Source organism: Schistocerca nitens, chromosome 11 (assembly GCF_023898315.1).
Source record: "Schistocerca nitens isolate TAMUIC-IGC-003100 chromosome 11, iqSchNite1.1, whole genome shotgun sequence".
Classification (NCBI taxonomy): domain Eukaryota; kingdom Metazoa; phylum Arthropoda; class Insecta; order Orthoptera; family Acrididae; genus Schistocerca; species Schistocerca nitens.
Window position 1 is genome coordinate 169809205 of NC_064624.1, and position 20688 is coordinate 169829892.

General features: G+C 38.7%; 1 protein-coding gene across 13 annotated transcripts in view; it reads right to left on the bottom strand.

Moving 5' to 3' along the window:
• Positions 1 to 20688, bottom strand: part of LOC126213498 (putative sodium-dependent multivitamin transporter) — a 1462669-nt gene that overhangs the window by 1031793 nt on the left and 410188 nt on the right. Inside the window, exons 11-13 of one of the 13 annotated variants that reach the window (XM_049941329.1) lie at positions 20357 to 20552; positions 13615 to 13782; positions 8082 to 8441 (exon numbers count right to left, since the gene is read on the bottom strand). The exons of 11 other annotated variants lie outside the window; for them this stretch is intronic. In XM_049941329.1, coding sequence (XP_049797286.1) covers positions 13654 to 13782; positions 20357 to 20552 — 325 coding nt within the window. In that variant the 3' untranslated portion in view covers positions 8082 to 8441; positions 13615 to 13653. Of the gene's footprint in view, positions 1 to 8081; positions 8442 to 13614; positions 13783 to 20356; positions 20553 to 20688 lie in introns of those variants that run through there. One more of the 13 variants, XR_007541197.1, reaches the window with a different exon arrangement.

Consider the following 20688-nt stretch of genomic DNA (forward strand, 5'->3'; position numbering starts at 1 on the left):
AGATGAGATAATCCAAGAGAACCAACACTTGGTTCAAAGATTACAGAAGAAGGCTGCCCTCAGTTCTTATGATGTGGATCACCCAGCATCAGAGGAATATGAGAAGATAAATTGGATACAATAGAAAATTTTCCCCAAATATGCCAATGGAGCAAAGTACATCTTTCATATATTAATTCCCCACAATTTATGTTATCCAATTTTTGTTTTCTTATTTTAACACTTATCCAGAAGATTGCACTTGTATTCGCAAGTTCTTGGCCTCACACAACTTACTTTAATCTGCACAAGTCCTCTTTACGAAATGATATGCTTGTGATTGTTTTACTATTGCAACAAACATTTTCAACACAGAGTGCAGCATTACACAATTCCTCCCAACTCCTGGCCACATAAGTGTAATCAGTGAGCTTCCAACAAATTGGCCTACAGTAATAATTAGGACTTCGAGTACAAAATAGTGCATCTTTCTCGTGAGTTGTAGCCACTTGTGTCCTCACATTTCAACGGAACTCACATAAACACAAGTATGGCAACACAAGACCGCCTGGTTTGGTAACAGCACTACATAACAGCTAACAGTTCCAGGCAAAGATCCAGCTGAGGTAACTGCATTTCTGTTTTAGACTGAGTGTAGTATAATGGGTTGGTAGATGGAGCTGGAGTGAAACCTGCAGTTTTAAAGAGAATTCTGTTCACACGTTGGGAGGATCCTCAGCAAGCAAACTGGGAATTAGTGGGGGACACAGGGAAGCCAACATATGGGTCAGGGAACAGAGGGAAATGGGAAACTTGTTTATGAAAACAAAATGAAATGGAGGTGGGTGAGACATGTAGCAACACAAATAAGTAGATGATATTAGAAAATGACAAGCAGCAGCAGTAGGAATGGATGTGGGTGAAAATTCGTAAGGTGTGGCAAAGTGAAGAGGCAGCTTTTATTTAGTAGTGGATGTCAAATGGATGGTGATGAAGAATGAAAGTGAGAATTGATGGTCAGGGGCAATAGCGGAGAGTAATGACAGTCTTAAATAACTTGTAAAAGCGGTTAAGTTGCCAGCATTTGTGACAATATTCATGAAACTTAATATTCCATTTTTTAAATTTTTTTCTTGAGATTTAATTAATTCGAAACAAACTACATGCACAATACACTCAAGCAGGGACTCATCTCATTTTCTGCCATTAAAAGAAGGGTTTTCATGTTTAAATGTGTCCCTAAGATCCTTGAAGATGACCCACCTTAAGTACATCTGAGAAAACCAGTATCACAGTAGCCACGGCTGAAACCCAAAATTTTCATCACCCTGTTACATCTCTAATCCACAGTTAGAGTGGTTAAAAAAATTCTGTCTCCAAAAAGTTTATGGCAGAAAGAGTTTGTCATCTGACACAGGTTATTTTTGTGAGAAAGCTAGCATGAGTTCAAAGTCACTCATTGTTTCACTACCTGACCATCATAGCTTACCTTCAACCCAACAGAGGCCATTTTTCCCCCAAATCAGGATTTCTCATTAATTTCCTTTGTGAAGAATCTAGTTGTCATAGTACCAAATGACTAGGATACAGTCATTAATTCCTCTATACAATATCCGGTACCCTTCAGTATCTGTAATATAGAGTATTCCTACGTGTGGGAGGAAGCTGTTGCTCAGCCTTTCACATGTCCAGTGAAAAAACATGACAACCACAAAATATTGAGAATGTATGCAGCTACAGTATGTGCCAGAACTGCTAGGCATATCTTCGAGATCTATTGCACTCTGGAAGAAAATGAAATCTCTTCAACAGTTTACCAGAAAGAGGTTGAAATTATGAAGTCAGAAGCCCACCTCAAACTCATCTCTCTTTTCTCAACCCAAAACTTCAACACAGTGATAGCTTTGGGACAGTAATTTTTGAGAACAGTTTTCTTGAACAGTAGTTTTCCTTAGTACTTTAAAATGTACATAAACAGTCTCGACCACAAGAACCGTTATTTTTGTGGTTGCTAGTTTCCTTCCGTTACTATCTGATGGTAGGTGGTATGGACTCCACAAAACTCCGCAGTTGACATTAATGCAGTTTGTAATGCCTGCTCTGTTCTCTGCCAACACCTGTCAGCATTATATGTTGTCTGAAGGTGGTCAGTAACTGACAGAAACCGGTAACCACAAAAATAAAGTTTCTCGCAGTCGAGACTGTTTACGTTCATTTTTAAGCTCTGGGACAAGCAGAAAATCGACCAAAGTTGGTAGTGAGTGAGTCTGACAACACTAGTTGGGAGGCGACATAAATGGCAGAGTTTTCTGCATTTCTAATGTAATTTTTGTTTTTCTAGGAACCTGATATGTTCCATGCGTGATTTTGTGAGAAGACATTCATCACTGAGGACTGTATTTTATTAGAATATTTATTTTTGTTAGGACACAAATTACATTACTTGAGATGCCAAACGCACATTTCTAGTAGGATTAGGAAGTAACATACAAAATGCAATGGAGACGAGACAGCAGACAGTAAGATTGAGAAGATTTTAGTTGCTGGCAAATCTTTGGGGTTGCACTTTCGTGGTCCACAAATGTTTTCGGCCCTGACATGTCATATAGAGCAGAGTCAGATATCTCACAGCTGCTTCTGATTCTGCCATGTCTTGCTGAGACTCAGGTCAGGCATGTGACACGAATATTGTGAAAAGTGGGCATGGTACGTGTTTTAATGTGATTGACAGACATAATCACCATCAAAGATGAAACTTAACTATTGATTCTTTGGAGCTACTGTTCATCAAGAAATTAATAGTGGACAAAGAACAGCAGAATTAGTTCAGATCATTGACCAAAGTGTCCCTGCATAACATTGGTATTTAAAATTGTGACAATGCATCTATGCCATTGTTTAAAACATGCATAAAAGCCAGTTTGGAATAGTTCAGTATTTTGCTTCTTGACCCACTGTTTTAAAGCTGATTTTATGTCATCCATCCATGAACCAAGCATGTGGTGATGCTGCAGTCAACATCGGCTGTGTGTGGTATTGCGTGAAAGAGTCGGGTTACAGAGAAACATATACTGCTGTGCCAACTTATGTCACAGATGTCAATAGAGGATGTGTTGTTGAAGTGATTCACAGTGACAGACATGGTGACAAAAATAGGTTAAGAAGCAAAAGTGTGATTTTTTTTGCCCCCAAATTTGTTTTGATGCCTGGGTTCAATGATGGTGCAAATGTGTATAAATGCATGGCAACTATGTTGAATAGATGTGTTGTCTAGAGGGCTATTATCTTTAACAATTCCAGTGCTGTATGTTCATTATTAAATATTTTTATCAATCCACATACCACTAAGTCTCATGGCTTCTTTTCTGTTAAAATCATCCACGTATTTATGTACTCCAATGGCTTCTCTATATGGCTGTGGACAATATTTCATCACTGTATGTGAAATATTTGTATTTATATTTCTTTCCAATGCCTAACTCTTCATTCGGCAAAAGAAAGTGGCACCAGGAGCATCTCTGAAGATGTCAAAACACAGCTCTGGACAAAATGCGAGACCTAAAACGTTAACCACACAAGTTGGAAGATTCGTTAGCAACTATGACAACTGGCCATGAAAGCATTAACTGTGTGCTGAGCAGGTTTTGCCACTGTCTTGAAAAACTATTTTTGACGGGGGATAGTTTTGTAACCCACACCTATTTCAGTGTTGGTGCAATCAGTGTACCCCCTGCAAATCCTATAGCCACTCAGTGGGAACTGAAGACAGTGTTAACTAGTGGACAGATTACCAGAGACTTACAGACAGGATGCAACTTTAATGAAAGACAGAGGGGCTATATATTGAAAGATGTCCGGCCAAGGGATAACGACATGCGGAATGTGATGGCGGTGGTGCCAAATTGTGGAGGATGATGTAATACTTTACATTAAAAAATAAATCGGCCTGACATTTATTTGGATGCTGTTGGTACCTTTGCCACATTTTCCAAAATATGAAGTGATGACAGTTTTGGATGGATTATATAACTAGTGGAATACAAAAAGAAAACCACATAGGATTCAGAAGAGGTTCTAGGCAGTGGATGCACATACAGGTAAAGTAGTAAACATTGTGGCTAATTTTTGCAGCTCTGTACTTCAGTCTGCAATGCAATGTTGTCACTGTTTTTCCATCACAGCCAGAATTCTTTGAACACAATTTGTGTCCAAAACTTACTGTGTTTTGCAGTAAAAAATGAACACAGTCTGTGGAATTTGAGTGGTTGGTAACAGTGTACCTCGCACATTTTTACTCAGTGTTGGCCTGTGGCATAATCTTCACTCATTCATTAATTCACATACTGTGTACGGTAAATCCCATCATAGTGGAGAGCCTGCAGCAATGCGCGCTGATATGAGTCACGGATCACCAGGCAGAAGCAGCCAGTATAGGAAACATCCACAAAGCACACTCACTACCAATTGAGGCTCTGTCGCAGAGTAGCAGAGGCCAAAAAAGTACTTAGTCTATAGTGAGAATATTGAGTAAAGTGGAAAAACCAACATCAACAGATAAACATATGTTCACTCTTTTGTCTTATCTGAGGTAAATAATAATGAATTTAGGACAAACAGCCAAAATACTAGAAGTAAAAATGCTTTTCATGTAGACTATGAATCCTGACTGGGGTGTGGGACTGAGTTTTATGTTCTGGTGAAAATGTTTTTGGAAGGTTGCCAACAGACATCAGGTAGAGAACTGGAAATCTCCAAATATTCAAAACTAAGGTGCAGTGGTACCATCACACTTACAGGTTATCAGAACAATGGAGTTTTAAATGCCCTAACACTGATAATTAGTCGGGTTTAACTACGGTCTAACACATACAGTCATGACATTCCGACTCATTTTTGTTATATATTGCAACAGCAGCGTTCCAAGCCAACAGAAAGCTACGTTTACAAATATGGTATCAGACTAGTGCAAACAGTATCATTTATGTTGATTTCTAACAGTTTTTACAATAGGGAACTTCATGTGCTGCTGTAAAAATAAGCACTAACTAAGAAAGAAAAAGAAGGAAGATTGGGCGAGACCACATTTGTCTTTCTTTAGTTTCCTAAGGGCCTTGGGAGGTATAAAACAGTCCGTTACAGAATAGTTTGTTTATAGTTCCCTTATAGCCTACAGATATTTGCTGAAGCATGTTTTTTTTTTTTCTTTAACCCTTAACCCAAAAAAATAGTCTCTCAGACCCATCATTCATTTTAAACATTCATTCTAAAACATGTAGCGTGTAAAGCAACATTCAACAATGAGCTTGACTTTGTCAGCCTAGCAATAAGACATGTTATTTAGAAGTTAGTGTAAAATTCAGTGCCTGTGTGACCAAGTTTCATATTATGTGTAATAATTAGGTAGGTCCAATACACTGCATGTTTCTAGTTACTACATATTTTGCTTTCAGTTGCTATTTTGGATATTCTTATTTTATAGCATTTTATTGTATGTGTGAATTTGTTATTTTTGACTTCAGCATGCAGCAACTTTCTAAGAAGAATAAGATTTATGCAGTTGAACCAAAGAAGACGAAGAGGAAAATGGGAAAAATGATAACATTTTTGATGATTCTAATGCCGATTCTGACTTTAGTAGCTGATGGTCACCATGATACAGGAGTGATACTGGTGAAGACAATCAATGCTTTACTGGAAGGAGAGCCTCTTGTGAATTGTACCACAGCTAATTACTCACAGCAAACAGTAATTTTATGGCAAAGATAATTTCAAGTAGAAACATTCGGTCTGTTACAGCAAGAAAAACAGCTCAGCATAATATTTTGGAAAGAGTAATGGTTCTACTAAAAGCAAAAATCGAATTTTGGTGCAAATGCCTATTAAATCACAAACACAGGAGAATTTATTTGATGACACCTTAGAGGCATACCAAATGATAGAATGGAAAAGAAGAAGATGTGTATAAAGTACCCAGCATAAAAAAAAGAACTGGTGGTCTCATAAGTGCATCAATCGTGCTCAGCCAACATTCATGGAATGCAATAGGAACATGTGCATTGAGTGTGAAAAAGTTCTCTGAATTGCTTTTGTTTGCATTTTCTGCAATCTTTCATTTATACCCATGAACATCGTGATTGATGTCACAATATTAAATCATTTCAAGATTCTTACTAAATGACTGCACATAAGTTTTGCATTCATTCTGAATACTGTAAGTTCTCAATAGTATTGCATCTACTCGTAATATGAAACAGTTGACTATTCCCTTAATTTTTGTCAGCTAATGTGGGGATATGTGATAACAATATTACAAGCTTTAGGAGACATGTTTCTTGTTACATACTTGAGAGTTGTTTTGGGTTAAGGTCTTAAGAACAAAAAGTACTAGTAAACAGCAGAAGAACTGACTTTTTGCAGAAAGACACCCATTTTGAGTATCTACTCAATGATGTTAACTCTTTTCATTACAGTTCCAATCAAATCAGAGAATATGTAATGTAGGAAAGCTGTTTGGAACGCAATAACTGCATTATTTAATGTACTACATATGCCTCCACACATGCAGCTGAAGGTGAAACCACACAGACACTACAATAAAATGCCAAAAGCAATAATCCTGCAGGATTTCTCGCTGCAATGTGCACTAGTGTTGTTCCAGCTTGCAGACGGTAACAGTTCCCACAGCAATGAATATCATGACCGTATATGTTAAACTGTGCTTTAACTTTAATGTTCTGTAGGCAGCTGACACTGTTCTGTGCAAATTTACACAAAACTATTAGATAAAAACAGCAGCTAGTAGTATGATAAGAAGATCAGTAATTTCCTTTAAAAAAGAATAACGTTGCTAATGTCCAACTACATTCTGCCAAACAAAATTCTAGAAACTAAATACAAAACAATTAAGTGTTTCTTGAGTCAAATATTTGGATAAATTGTTCTAGGAACTAGTTTTCTAAACAGTACGGATGTAGCCCACTGAAAGTATTTAAAATGGGCAAAGAGGCACTGAGGAAATATAGAAGAGAAGAAAGTAATCACAAATTATTTTGTTAAAAATAGGATGGATGAAGGAGCAAACAAGGAGATTCTAAATTAGATCAGTATTTCTTCACATGTAAAAATATGCACTAAACTTCTATGGGATATTAAAAGAATGGAGTCAACCAGATTAACCAGGTAAGTTGTGGAGCTCTAAAAAACCAGCAGTAAAGCTGGAATACAGACAATGGAACTTGCCATGACAGTAAAGATGACTTGAAAAAAGCAGGGATAACACAACAGGCAATGTTCGACAAATTTCATGTCTCTACCCACACCTTTTAATGAATACTTTAACTTACTCCATACCCCTAATGTGGAGCCAGAACAAAATGTGTGAATGAATGGATGAAAAACATGTTTACCACTAAATTATTTTCACACTGTACAAGTTGAACCCACTTTAGAAATACCATATTTGTTGATTTCTTTGCCATTTATGCAATATGTGTTTGTGTAAGTTCAGCCGTAACGGAAGTGGTGCAGATAGCAATGCAGTGTGTTGTATTGAGTTCTATTTAAACTGATGCATTATTCAAAAGAGTGAAGTACAGATGCAGCTTGATTTTGAATTACTCAATTTAATACAGGTGCCAAAAATCAGCTGACAGTGGGTGAGTGAATGATGAAATAAAGAAACATTCATATTTTAAAAAATTTTAAAGCTGAAATGGCAAAATGGTTTTAACCTTAAAAAAATTTCCTTTGGCAAGGAACCCATACACACAAGACAAGACAGATTCTTCCAAAGTGCAATGTGCTCTAGAAAAATAATTACAGTGCAGCAAATATGATGGAAAACGTACATGTGCAAATTTTGTGATTGGTTTGTAGCTGTGACCTTTTATAGGCAACTAGTTTTATTTTGTAGGCATCTTTTCTATGCCATTCAACAATATTATTCAGCCATCTTTACACCATCCAATGCCTCCACCCTCCTGTAGTATTGTTCTTCATCACACGATTACTGATTTCCTGGTCAGAACCTTTTTCCAATATTGTAATAATTATTGTCATACTTTTGCTCACAGTTTACCAGGTAAGCAATTGCCCATATTTATTAAGTCCACTGAAATGTAATGTTACATTTGTGAAAGTTTCTACACTGCGCAGTATTGCATCACCAGTTAACTTCAGCAACATTTTTCTGCCTCATATAATCTCTTCCACTCTCTTTGGCTGCTTCTGTCGAGACTTCATGCACCTATAAAACTGATTTTGCAATGCTTCATTATTTGCAGCAATTCAGCTGAACAGAAGAGAACTGAGAATAAAAAGCACAGCTATTACAAACTGAGGAATACTGAGTGTTTATAATTTTTTTTCCTTTTTTACAAAACTAGAAAATAAATGGACCAAGTTGTTGCAGCCTCTGTAGAGAAGGCTGGAATGTCTCAGCCTGGGAACCCACAAATCAGCACCTGCAACACAATAACAGGGAAAACAAACAGTCACACACACTGGATTTCAAACATTCAGTTTATGTGGTTGTGGGAAACATACATGCTGTGTAAAGGGAAATTAAAGAAACCTTTGGAAAAGCTCAGAGGGCAAACTCATATTTAGCAAAGAAAGGAAGGCTGAAATGTGGAAGAAATATACAGAGGCAGTAGATGAACATGATATGGGAGATATGACATTGTGAGAAGAGTCTGACAGAGCATTGAAAGATGTAAGTGAAAACAAGGTACTTGGAAATAGATGAAATTCCCCCAGAAATACTGAGCTCCTTGGAAGAGTCAGCCATGACAAAACTATGCTGCCTGGTGTTCAAGACATATGATACAGGTGAAATACCCACAAACATAAAGAAATATTTTATAACTGCTATTTCAAAAAAAGGCAAGTGACAGGTTTGAAGGCAAATGACAGGTGTGATAATACTGAACCATAAGTTTAATAATTCATGACTGCAAACTACTGGCAAATTATTTATAGAAGAATGGAAAGAATCATACAAGCCAAATTGGAGGAGAATATTCTCTTTGAAGTTGCTAAGACAGCAGGAATAAAATTCAGGATGCAAAAGCTTACAGTCTGTAAAGAAACCAGAGTACAGGTACAGGAATTAAAAAGCATGAGAGGAAAGAGTCAGGGTTGTAGCAAACCAGACTGCAGTGAGAAGAACTGAAGGACACAAAAGGAATGAGACCAGGTTTTAGCCTATATCCCAAGTTACTCAGTTTGTACATTGAGCAATAGAAAAGGAAACCAGACAATTTTGGACAGGGAATTAAAATTTAGGGAGCAGACAAAAAGCTGAAGTTTATTGATAACATCATAATTGTATCAGAGACAGCAAAGGACTAGGGGAATCAGTCGAATGGAATGGATAATGCCTTCAGAAGAGGTTACAAGGTGAACACCAACAAAAGTAAAGCAAGGCTAGTGGAATGTAGCCTAATTAAATAAGGAGGGGGCAGGGATATTTTATTAGGAAATGAGACACTGAAAGCTACAGATGAGTTTTGCTATATGGACAGCAAAATAAATGACAATGACCTATGTAGAGAGGATGTAAAATGCAAATAGGAAGGTAATTATTCACAAAAAAGAGAAATTTATTAACATCAAACACAAATTTAAGTGTTAAGGAGTCTCTTCTGAAAGTATCTTTCTTAATTGCAGCCCTGTATAGAAGTCAAATGTCAACAATATGGACTTCTGGGAAGAAACATGGTGCTATGGGAGAATTCTGAAGATTAGATGGGTAGACTAATGTGGAGGTACAGAACCAAATTATGGAAAAAAAAGAAATTTATTGCACAATTTGACCGAAAGAGTAGTTTGATTGAGAGGACTTAATCCTGAGGTAGCAATGAATTGTTGTAGGGGAGTATCTGCAGGGGGAGAGGGGGGGGGGGGGGCGGATTGTAGAGCTTTGCTGCAGATATAAGGCTGATAACAACGTAATCTCAGTCTCTTTTACAATGAGAAGATATGTTGCATATTTTATACTATTTTCACTATACTGAGTCATACATAATTGAAATTCATATCTACATCTACATCCATATTCTGCAATCCACTGTGAGGTGCGTGGCAGAGGATACATTGTATTGTACCAGTTATTAGGCTTTCTTCCTGTTCCGTTCATGTATGGAGTGCGGGAAGAATGATTGAATGCCTCTGTGCATGCAGTAATTATTCTAATCTTATCCTCACAGTCCCTGTGTGAGTTATACATTTGGGATTGTAGTATATCCCTAGAGTAATCATTTAAAGCTGCTTCTTGAAACTCTGTCAGTAGACTTTCTGGGGAAACTTTACATCTGTCTTTGAGAGTCTTCCAGTTCAGGTCCTTCAGCATCTCTCTGACAATCTTCCACGGATTAAACAAACCTGTGATTATTTGAGCTGCCCTGCTCAGTATACAGGGTGACAACTATTGAACTATATGAAAAAAAAGTTAAATTAGTTACAAACTATGGCATGCATACACTTTATTCAACAAGTAAATGTCACTACAGATATTTGGATTTAGGTTATGACACGTTTGATATATCTGCCAACATTGGCAATGATGTGGCGCAGATCAATAGCGAAATTGTACACGACTTGCTGAATTGTCTGAACATTGATGCTGTCGATGACCTCCGAAATGGCGTTTTCCAGCTCGGCAATGGTTTTGGGGTTATTGTGTACACCTTGTCTTTAATATAGCCCCACAAAAAAGCAGTCACATGTTTTCAGATCCAGAGAATCTGGATGAGGGGAATGTGGCCTGTGCCAGTGGCCTCTGGGTACTCCAGAGCCAGAATGGGGTCCCCAAAGTGCTCCTCCAGGGCATCAAACACACTCCTGCTTTCGTGGGGTTAAGTTCTGTCATGCATGAACCACCTCTTGTCAAAATAAGGATCATTTTAGATAATGGTGACAAAATCGTCTTACAAAACATTCACATACTGTTAGGTAGTTACTGTGCCAGCAAGAGATATGGCAACAATTGTTCCACTACTGGACATTGCACACCACACAGACACCCACTGAAGGTGAAGAGACTTCTCGATAATGAAATGCAGATTCTCAGTCCCCCCAAATGCACCAGTTTTGCTTATTGACGGAATCGTCTAAATGAAAATGCTCTTTTCCGTTAAACCGAACAATATTCAGATCAAAGTCCTGTTTGTCAGTTCTGTGTACAATAGTGTTGATGAAACACAACCAATGTTCCATACCCTTGGGGCTAAACGGCTGACGGGTTTGAATTTTGTACGGGAAGAGACGCATGTTTCAACAACAATTTGTCGCAGTATCTCCGGTTGGTTCCCACCTGTTGTGCAGCTCATCTGATCAATTTCATGTGGCAGGTTTGAAACACAGCATGCATATTCTTGAAGTTTTCAGCCTTTTTGATGACCAATATTGCTGACACTGTCCTCACGACACTACCCATTCTCTCACACTTGCAAATCAAATTGTTGATTGTTAGCACACTTGGACCAGTTGTCTTCAGCTTGAACCACAGTTGGAGTGCTATTGCTCGTATGGTAGGCCTTTACAAGCGCTATACACTCAGGCACACTGTGCTGTGACATTTTCGCATGCAAATGGTGAAAGGCATGTGTGAATTCACATACCAATTCCCATCATGCCCTGCAGCCAACCATGTAGTTTGAACATCCTAACGCAAGCCATTCAGAATTTGATGACGATTTTATTTCATATAGTTCAATAGCTGTCAGAATGTACGTTCAATATCTCCTGTTAGTCCTGTCTGGTATGGGTCCCACACTTGAGCAATATTCTTGAACAAGTCGCAGAAGTGATTTGTAAGCAACCCCCTAATAGGCTGAATGCACTTCCACAGTATTCCACCAATGAAGCAAAGTCTAACAGCAGCAACTACCCACAACTGAGCCTGAGTGAACATCCCATTTCATATCCCTACACGCATCCACCCTCCATCGCATGGAATCCCTGATGCGCTGATGCAGCCCTGGAGAATGGCGTATTGTATCACAGCCGTCCACAATACGAGCACGAAGAGTCTCTACATTTGGTAACAGGGTTGCGAAGACAAGAGCTTTCAAATGCCCCTATAAATGAAAGTCGAGAGGGTTGAGGTCAGGAGAGCGTGGAGGCCACAGAATTGGTACGCCTCTACCAATCCGTCGGTGACCGAATCTGTTGTTGAGAAGCGTACGAACACATCGACTGAAATGTGCAGGAGCTCCATCGTGCACGAACCACATGTTGTGTTGTACTTGTAAAGGCACATGTTCTAGCAGCACAGGTAGAGTATCCCGTATGAAATCATGATAACGTGCTCCATCGAGCGTAGGTGGAAGAACATGGGGCCCAATCGAGACATCACCAACAATGCCTGACCAAACATTCACAGAAAATCTGTGTTGATGACGTGATTGCACAATTGCGATCGGATTCTCGTCAGCCCACACACGTTGATTGTGAAAATGTACAATTTGATCACGTCGGAATGAAGCCGCATCCATAAAGAGAACATTTACACTGAAATGAGGATTGACACGTTGTCGGATGAACCATTCGCAGAAGTGTACCCGTGGAGGCCAATTGGCTGCTGATAGTGCCTGCACACGCTGTACATGGTACGGAAACAACTGGTTCTCCCGTAGCACTCTCCATACAGTGACATGGTCAACGTTACCTTGTACAGCAGCAACTTCTCTGAAGCTGACATTAGGGTTATCGTCAACTGCATGAAGAATTTCCTCATCCATTGCAGGTGTCCTCGTCGTTCTAGGTCTTCCCCAGTCGCGAGTCGTAGGCTGGAATGTTCCGTGCTCCCTAAGACGCCGATCAATTGCTTCGAACGTCTTCCTGTCGGGACACCTTGGTTCTGGAAATCTGTCTCGATACAAACGTACCACGCCACGGCTATTGCCCCGTGCTAATCCATACATCAAATGGGCATCTGCCAACTCCACATTTGTAAACATTGCACTGACTGCAAAACCATGTTCGTGATGAACACTAATCTGTCAATGCTACGTACTGATGTGCTCGATGCTAGTACTGTAGAGCAATGAGTCGCATGTCAACACGAGCACCGAAGTCAAGATTACCTTCCTTCAATTGGGCCAACTGGCGATGAATCGAGGAAGTACAGTAGTACATACTGGCGAAACTAAAATGAGCTCTAACATCGAAATTAAGCGTTTCCGGACACATGTCCACATAACATCTTTTCTTTATCTGTGTGTGAATAATATTTCCTGAAAGTTTGGCCGTACCTTTTTCTAACACCCTGTATAATTTGGTATCAGTTGGCGGTGATGAAAGGACTAACACACATATAGCTGAGCATGACCTCACAAATTAAGTTCTGGCACAGGTAAACAAGAAAAACTATCCAGTCAGTATACTCTGTGACCTTGCTACAGTCTGTGACATCATGCCTTCTGCAAATGGTATCTAACCTTCAGAACAGAAAGTAGAGGGTCACACTGGTGCACTTAGACACAAGAACGAAACAAACTTGACAATTGTATAACATCAAATGTGGGTCCCATAAGTGTCAGTACCAGGTCTGTTGTTTATCTTGGGTCAAATTATGATGATCCCTCAAGTACAGGGAACAAACATTCATGGTCGCATGCCATGTGGATTCACCTTTCAGCTCACAGCAGTCCCCACTGTACTCTGTTGACATCACATTGGGGTGACGTGGTGGCCACCTATGCCATTGAGCGGCTCCTCCTGGCTCTTGGTGTCTGCAGCTGGTCCCACACCATTGGACAGGTCACCGGCCACACGTGTCAGCTGCACCGGGTTGGAGCCCTGCACACAGATACATACTGGCTGTAACCACTGGCTGTACTAGAGCCAAATATGAAAAACTTTAAACTGTCAATATTTTATGGAACTTTTCCGAGGCCTTCAGATGCACAGATCTTTTAATTCTACAAGAGAAATTATAAAATGTTGCATTGTGCATAGACTCTTTCTCGGTGACAGAAAACAGATCACATTAACAAATTATAATACAGGAATAAAACCAAATTCACAGTGAGAAAAGCATGGAGATCCACAAGGATCAGTATTTGGCCCACTACTGTTTTGCCCTAAATAAAATGTGATATAGAGGTTCTTGAGCAATATTTCTGGGCGTATTGGTATGAGAAATCCATGCTATCCAGTGGCTTTTTACAGAATAACTGCTTCTAGTTTGACTCTTTACACAAATTTTTTTTTCATATCTGGATTGGGCTGCAAACTAAGCTTTTATTTGACTCAGCTGCTATATATGGGACCTAATTGTTAAATACTGTATATTGTATTGTCATGGAAAAATATTTGGACTTCACTTATAACTCCTCGCAATTGACTTTACAAGGAGGTGTTGATTACAGAGCAACCTAATTAACAGGACATTGAACTTACAGAGACACAGAATTCCACTGTTCACTGGTTGTAGCTTTTCTGATGTGGTATGAAGATATTATGATATGGTTTGCCAACCATGTGAGAACATTTCATTATAGCATCACTGTATTGCTCCTTCCACTGCATTCAGTGAACCTTCACACTAGATGTATTGGCCAACTCGATCCATACTACTCTGCACCACTGTTAACATACAGCTAACACTGCCAGAAAAGAAACCTGAGAAAGTACTGAGCTGTTTGATAATCCAGCTTGAGGGGAAAGATTAAAATGGACATTACTGATGTTGGCAGCAAGAATCGTGAGCAAATGGAACAAATTTGTTTCCAAACAAGACACACAGTGCATAATGTAAATGTTGGGTTGCAAATGTCTATGATATGCAGACATTTGCAGCACAACCACATCACAATACCTTCACAGCAGGCCAGAAAAGCTACACCCAAGGCCTATCACTGAAGCCTGTTTGTGTACAGTGTAGTTTTGCCTTTCTTTAAGTTTACAGTCCTGTTAGTTTGGTTACTCTGAAATCTTCATCATCGTCTTCTTCTTGTTCTTCTTCTTCTTCTACTACTACTACTACTTCATAAGTCAGTTGCTGGGAAGTTATAAGTGAACTTTAAGTAACTTTCAACAATAAGTACAATGTAGTGTAGTTAACAGTAACTTTCTGGATATAGTGGGTAAGTTAAATAAAATCTTAGTTTCTCCAGGTAATTATCTAATTCTCTTAGGAAACGGCTTTCAAAGACTGCTATCTGAAATACACCTCTATGATACTGGAAAGGTGGAGATTCAGTCACTGAGTAAATAAGTGAAGACTAAGAACTCTCAGGTACACGATGGATTATATAGCGGAATACTAAAGCAATGTGCTGCCTATGTTGGTCCAGTACTTGGCCAAATTTGTAATTCTTCTTTTAGGAATGTTTAGTTTCCTGAATGATTAAAGAACTTAACAGTGAAACCACTTTATAAAAAAAAATGGATAATGGAGACAAATTCACATTTCAGTGCCAATGGCTTTTCAGAAGGAGTTTAAAAAAATTAGTAAGTAGCAATAATATTTTATGCTTATCCATTACGGATATTTTAGAACCGTGACTGTATATTAATGTAAATAAATTATACACAACTGCAACCAGTCACTTTTTTCATTAATAATGCTTTATTACATTAACCGGTTTTCGAACCCTTTCAGGTTCATCTTCAGATGATTTCGGGAGAATCCGGGAAGTTACATCATTACTGGTAGTAGCATAATGCTGGGTGCTGGTTCTATGGCAGAAAGATGGGTCACACTTTAATGTATCGCCATGACTATAGATTATCTGTCGATATGGATGTGAATTTAGTTTTTACTTACTGCGACGGTATAGGCGGCTTTTTTCGTATCTGTCTGCTAGAACAAACATAAGCTGCCTTTACCAATATCCCAGATCACTCTAATGTTAGAATAAAAATAAGTCAATAGCTAAAGAATTTTTGTTCATAGTTTTTATATATATATATATATATATATATATATATATATATATATATATATATATATATACAAACTGCCTGTAACATACAAATAGAAATAACATAACAGATCACCTGAAATTTATTCTTGTAGTAATTTATTATTATTTTCTCTAGTGCTCTCATGTTATCACCATTCTGATGAAAAAACTTGCCCTTATATCGACTTTAACACATGTAAAGAACAACAAATTTCATCTCTGTACAAAGTAGGCTTATGCCATATCTCTCTGTCAAGATCTTTGTTATAAGCAACAGTTGTAAAGCGCATGCTGGATGCTGGTGAAGTGTCACTGTTAAAGTGTGAACTAATATAGTTCGTGTGAAAGTGTTCTGGACTTCAAAATGGACGCAGACAGATACGAAAAAAGCCGCCTATACCGTCGCAGTAAGTAAAACCTAAATTCACATCCATATCGACAGATAATCTATAGTCATGGCGATACATTAAAGTGTGACCCATCTTTCTGCCATAGAACCAGCACCCAGGATTATGCTACTACCAGTAATGATGTAACTTCCCGGATTCTCCTGAAATCATCTGAAGATGAACCTGAAAGGGTTCGAAAACCGGTTAATGTAATAAAGCATTATTAATGAGAAAAGTGACTGGTTAAAGTTGTGTATAATTTATTTACAATAATATTTTGTCTATTGTAAGTAATTGTACAACTGGGAATTTGCAGAAGTGACTTTATACTGACTGACCAGCCTGGTGACTGTACATGGTTGTGACCGAACTGCCCTCTGCTCTGTAGCAGCAGCTATTTACAGATGCATAAAATAGTTCAAATGGCTCTGAGCACTATGGGACTCAACATCTGTGGTCATAAGTCCCCTAGAACTTAGAACTACTTAAACCTAACTAACCTAAGGACATCACACACAACCATGCCCGAGGCAGGATTCGAACCTGCGACCGTAGCGGTCACGCGGTTCCAGACTGAAGCGCCTTTAACCGCACGGCCACACCGGCCGGCTACAGATGCATATAAATCTGTCTTTACAGAACAATAAATTACGTATAAGATTTTTGAAAACATAGTCAGTGATCTTAAAAGTAGTTAAAATCAAGATTGTTTTAAATTTTAATTTTAATAAATTATGCAGTTGTGGAATTTCAACAGTAACATGAAAGACAGGAAAGTAGAGAAAACATATATACATTAAGCAATTAAGTTATTTTGATTAACAATGTAGCTGGTTCTAGTTTTATGAGCAAAATTTTAAGTGTGTACTAGAATTGTGTGGAAGAACACATTGAGATTTGAGGGGACTCACTAAAATCCATCATCCAGGTGCTGTAGGGAACAGAACATCATGTTATAGTAAAAGTAGCTTCTTTTCCACATTTTCAAAGGTCTGAACAAAAAAATTTTACTGTGCAATCAAGTTTTGAACACAAGCACAACTGTTCAGAAGAGGAAAGTTTACACTTTTATCACAAATGCAATGTAGAATGAAATGAGTCAGTTCTTAATTGCAAAAGCCAGAGAATCTGAAATCTGTTCATTACTGCCCCACCTACCACAAATGAAAAGAAAGTTTCAGGTAAACCCTAGGTATTTTTTGGCATAGACGCCAAATCTGCAATAAAATGAAGATTTCCATTTGAAAATAAAAAAATTGACCACTGCATTGTGGGAAGAGAAGTTAGTGGGTAGCACAGATATGTGTCCCCTTTGAAAATATTAACTTTTTATCTGGAACATTTTTTCATACAATTCACATTTTTTGGAACTATTCAGTTGTTCTATACCAAAACAAACAACCTATACATTATATATAGGGCGTTTAAATATAGTGCCATATATTCCTATATGAGTTAGTATTGGTGAATAATAGAAGGAAAGTACTTATTTTGATATGTCCAAAAATCAATACCTGTTATGACATGAGCCGTTGAAAATCCGCAGTTCTCAGACTGTATTTTATTTACAGATGAGGCAGAATTCACAAGAGATGCCATAGTAAATTACTACAGTATGCATGTATGGACCAATGCAATACTTGAGCACTCACAGTGATAAGGCATCAGGATCACTTCAGAATGAATGTACGGGTGGGAATTGTCAGTGAAAGGCTCTTAGGGCCATAGACTTTACCAAACAGTTAAACAGGTGCCGCATATCAGTTTTCTGTACAATAAATTATTAGCACTAATGGAGAACATTACCATTACAGAATGATGACTGTTTTATGCATGACAGGTCACCACCCAATTTTCTACTGATTGTGTAACAGTATCTCACTGCAATGTTCATGGGTAATGGATTGACTGGGGAGGTCCAGTACCATGGTCTCCTCATTGACCAAATCTGAATCCGTTGGATTTCTGGCTCTGGGGATATTTAATAACATTGATGTGTGCCCGACCCATCAACAATGTCGAGATGTTGCAGTAGCTTGTGACCAATGCACAAAACACAATCCAAATGGTGCTCCATATATCTGAAAGAATGCTTATTCACTGTGAAGTAGCACTGAAGAATGCATCAGAATGCATGGTAAGCGCATGCCTGTAGTATATACTTCTATGTAACACACAGATGGGAATGAGAGGACACATTGAGCCATATCTCAACAGATACTGGTTTCCGGACACATCTTTTATTCCATTTTTGACCAATATTAGCTCCTATAGGTATATGTAACAATTTTCTATAATACCCTGTATATGTAATGGGTGACATCACAGTAAGTGGAGGAACTGTACCTCACTACATTCTGCCATGTCTAAATATAATATGTCAGGCTTTTACTTTCTCCCCATTTTATTATCAGTTTCTTGGTAGTTCTCCTTTTACCTTTAGTTGCCTTGTTTGCAGGAATATTGAGCTTTTTGGTCACCCCGACACCGCTATATGCGATCCAACATGACACATGGCATTTCCTGTAAGCTCAATCTCTCTGGTGAGCGAGATGACCTTCGACAAATGATCGGCATATATAGTGGAGCCATTCTTCTGACTCTCAGCATCCATTAAGTCATAGAGCATGTTGTGTAGCTACATCATAGAAGCTGAGTTGTCAGATCGGCCCCAGTGGGGTCATAGCAGAATGCCTCGTGTGACTTTTTTTTTAAAACTAAGTCTCCTGAGAGCCATTTAAGCCACTAGACTAAATAAATCTGCAGTCAAGAAAGACACTTTATAATTTAATAATATTAAATAAATTAAGTTTAATAATAAAGTTAAGGACAAAAGAGATAAAGCTAGTGTTCTTTACCCCACACAATCTTGGTCAAACACTTGTAAATAAAGAGTATGTGGCCTGTGAAAAGTACAACACTGCTGGTATATATCGCATCAGTTGTGACAATTGTCCTGCCAGGTATGTTTGGCAGACTGGCACAGGGTCTGCTATTATGTTTCGAGAACACGATAGTCTGAGAAATTCAAAGTCTACTTTAAGTAGCAACTTACATGATTCTGGCCACTCCATAACAGGTGTAGTCAATAATTTAAAAGTCTTACACAGAGAAGTGAAGGACCAGATCTTAAACATTGTGGAAGAGTCTAAAGCTATACCCCAAACACACCCTTAACAATCCGCTGGAGTTAAGACGTTACAATATACTGTCTAACTTTGATTCCCTTTCAAAGATGTAGTGTCATATTTGCTTGGTTATTGATCCTGGGCATGTTGTTATATGTTCCTACATCTGGTCTATTTGGTTTTACAATTTTTTTGCTGACATATTTTATAATTTATATGATTATGCTGTGTAACAGAGGCCTCAAACATTCCCAAGATATTTGGACTGCGTAAAAATGTTTGTAGCTTTCCCTGCTATGTGCATGGTGATGCTAGTGCCCTCCATGATACACATGAACACACTGGTACACTGAGGAGGCTGAAGCATTGCTGTCTGCAGCTTCCCAGTAAGAAGTGAGGTTTCATAACCAGGGGCGTTCAATATATCTAGCTGGGGCTTCTACCTTTTCTTCTTTTGTTATTTTGCTCTTTTCACTGTAGGTAGATGCACTTTTAAAATTTCCGTTTTCAACCTGTCAATTTGAATTACGACATCCCACTTGTTGTGGGTAACAGTACTTTACTTTGAGATGTCGACTCCCCCTCCTTTTTGTATCTGGGTTTAAACATGTAACTGATGTGTGAGTAGTTCATAGTGGTTGTCGTCAGCATAGGTTATTAGGATAGCTATCTGTTTATCATAATATTCATTGTACATTTCCTATCTTGCACACCTGAAGATGTGATTTGAAATCATGAAAGTTTTTGTGTTCCCATAATAGTTCATATACAAGTGAAAGAGGTTTATTTCAGAAACACTTCATAATTAACTCCACCACTAAAACAGCTTTTAATCCAATACTAAATGTGTCTGCAAACAGATTATATCTGAATTTGACTGCCTAATCACTTATCAGGACATCGCTCAGCTGGAGACAGTGCTGCCACTGTTACCACTGCCACTTACCCTGCGCCCTCTCCTCGCGAGCAGCGCCCTCCGGACTGGCGGCACGAAGAGGTCGGGGTCTGGCGGCGGCACGCTGAGGTCCCCCTTGCAGGCGACGGCCGCCACCCACGACGCGACGGCGCCCACAACGAGTGTCAGCAGGAATCCCAGCACGACGACCCACAGGTATGACACGCGGTACAGGTAGAAGTACTCGCTGCAATGTGGGGGATAATACGTATTGTACATACGTGTAACGTGTGGATTCCAGGTGTGGGGTGTGTGTGACATCACGATATAACTGCCAATGTTGTTGTTGTGGTCTTCAGTCCAGAGACCGGTTTGATGCAGCT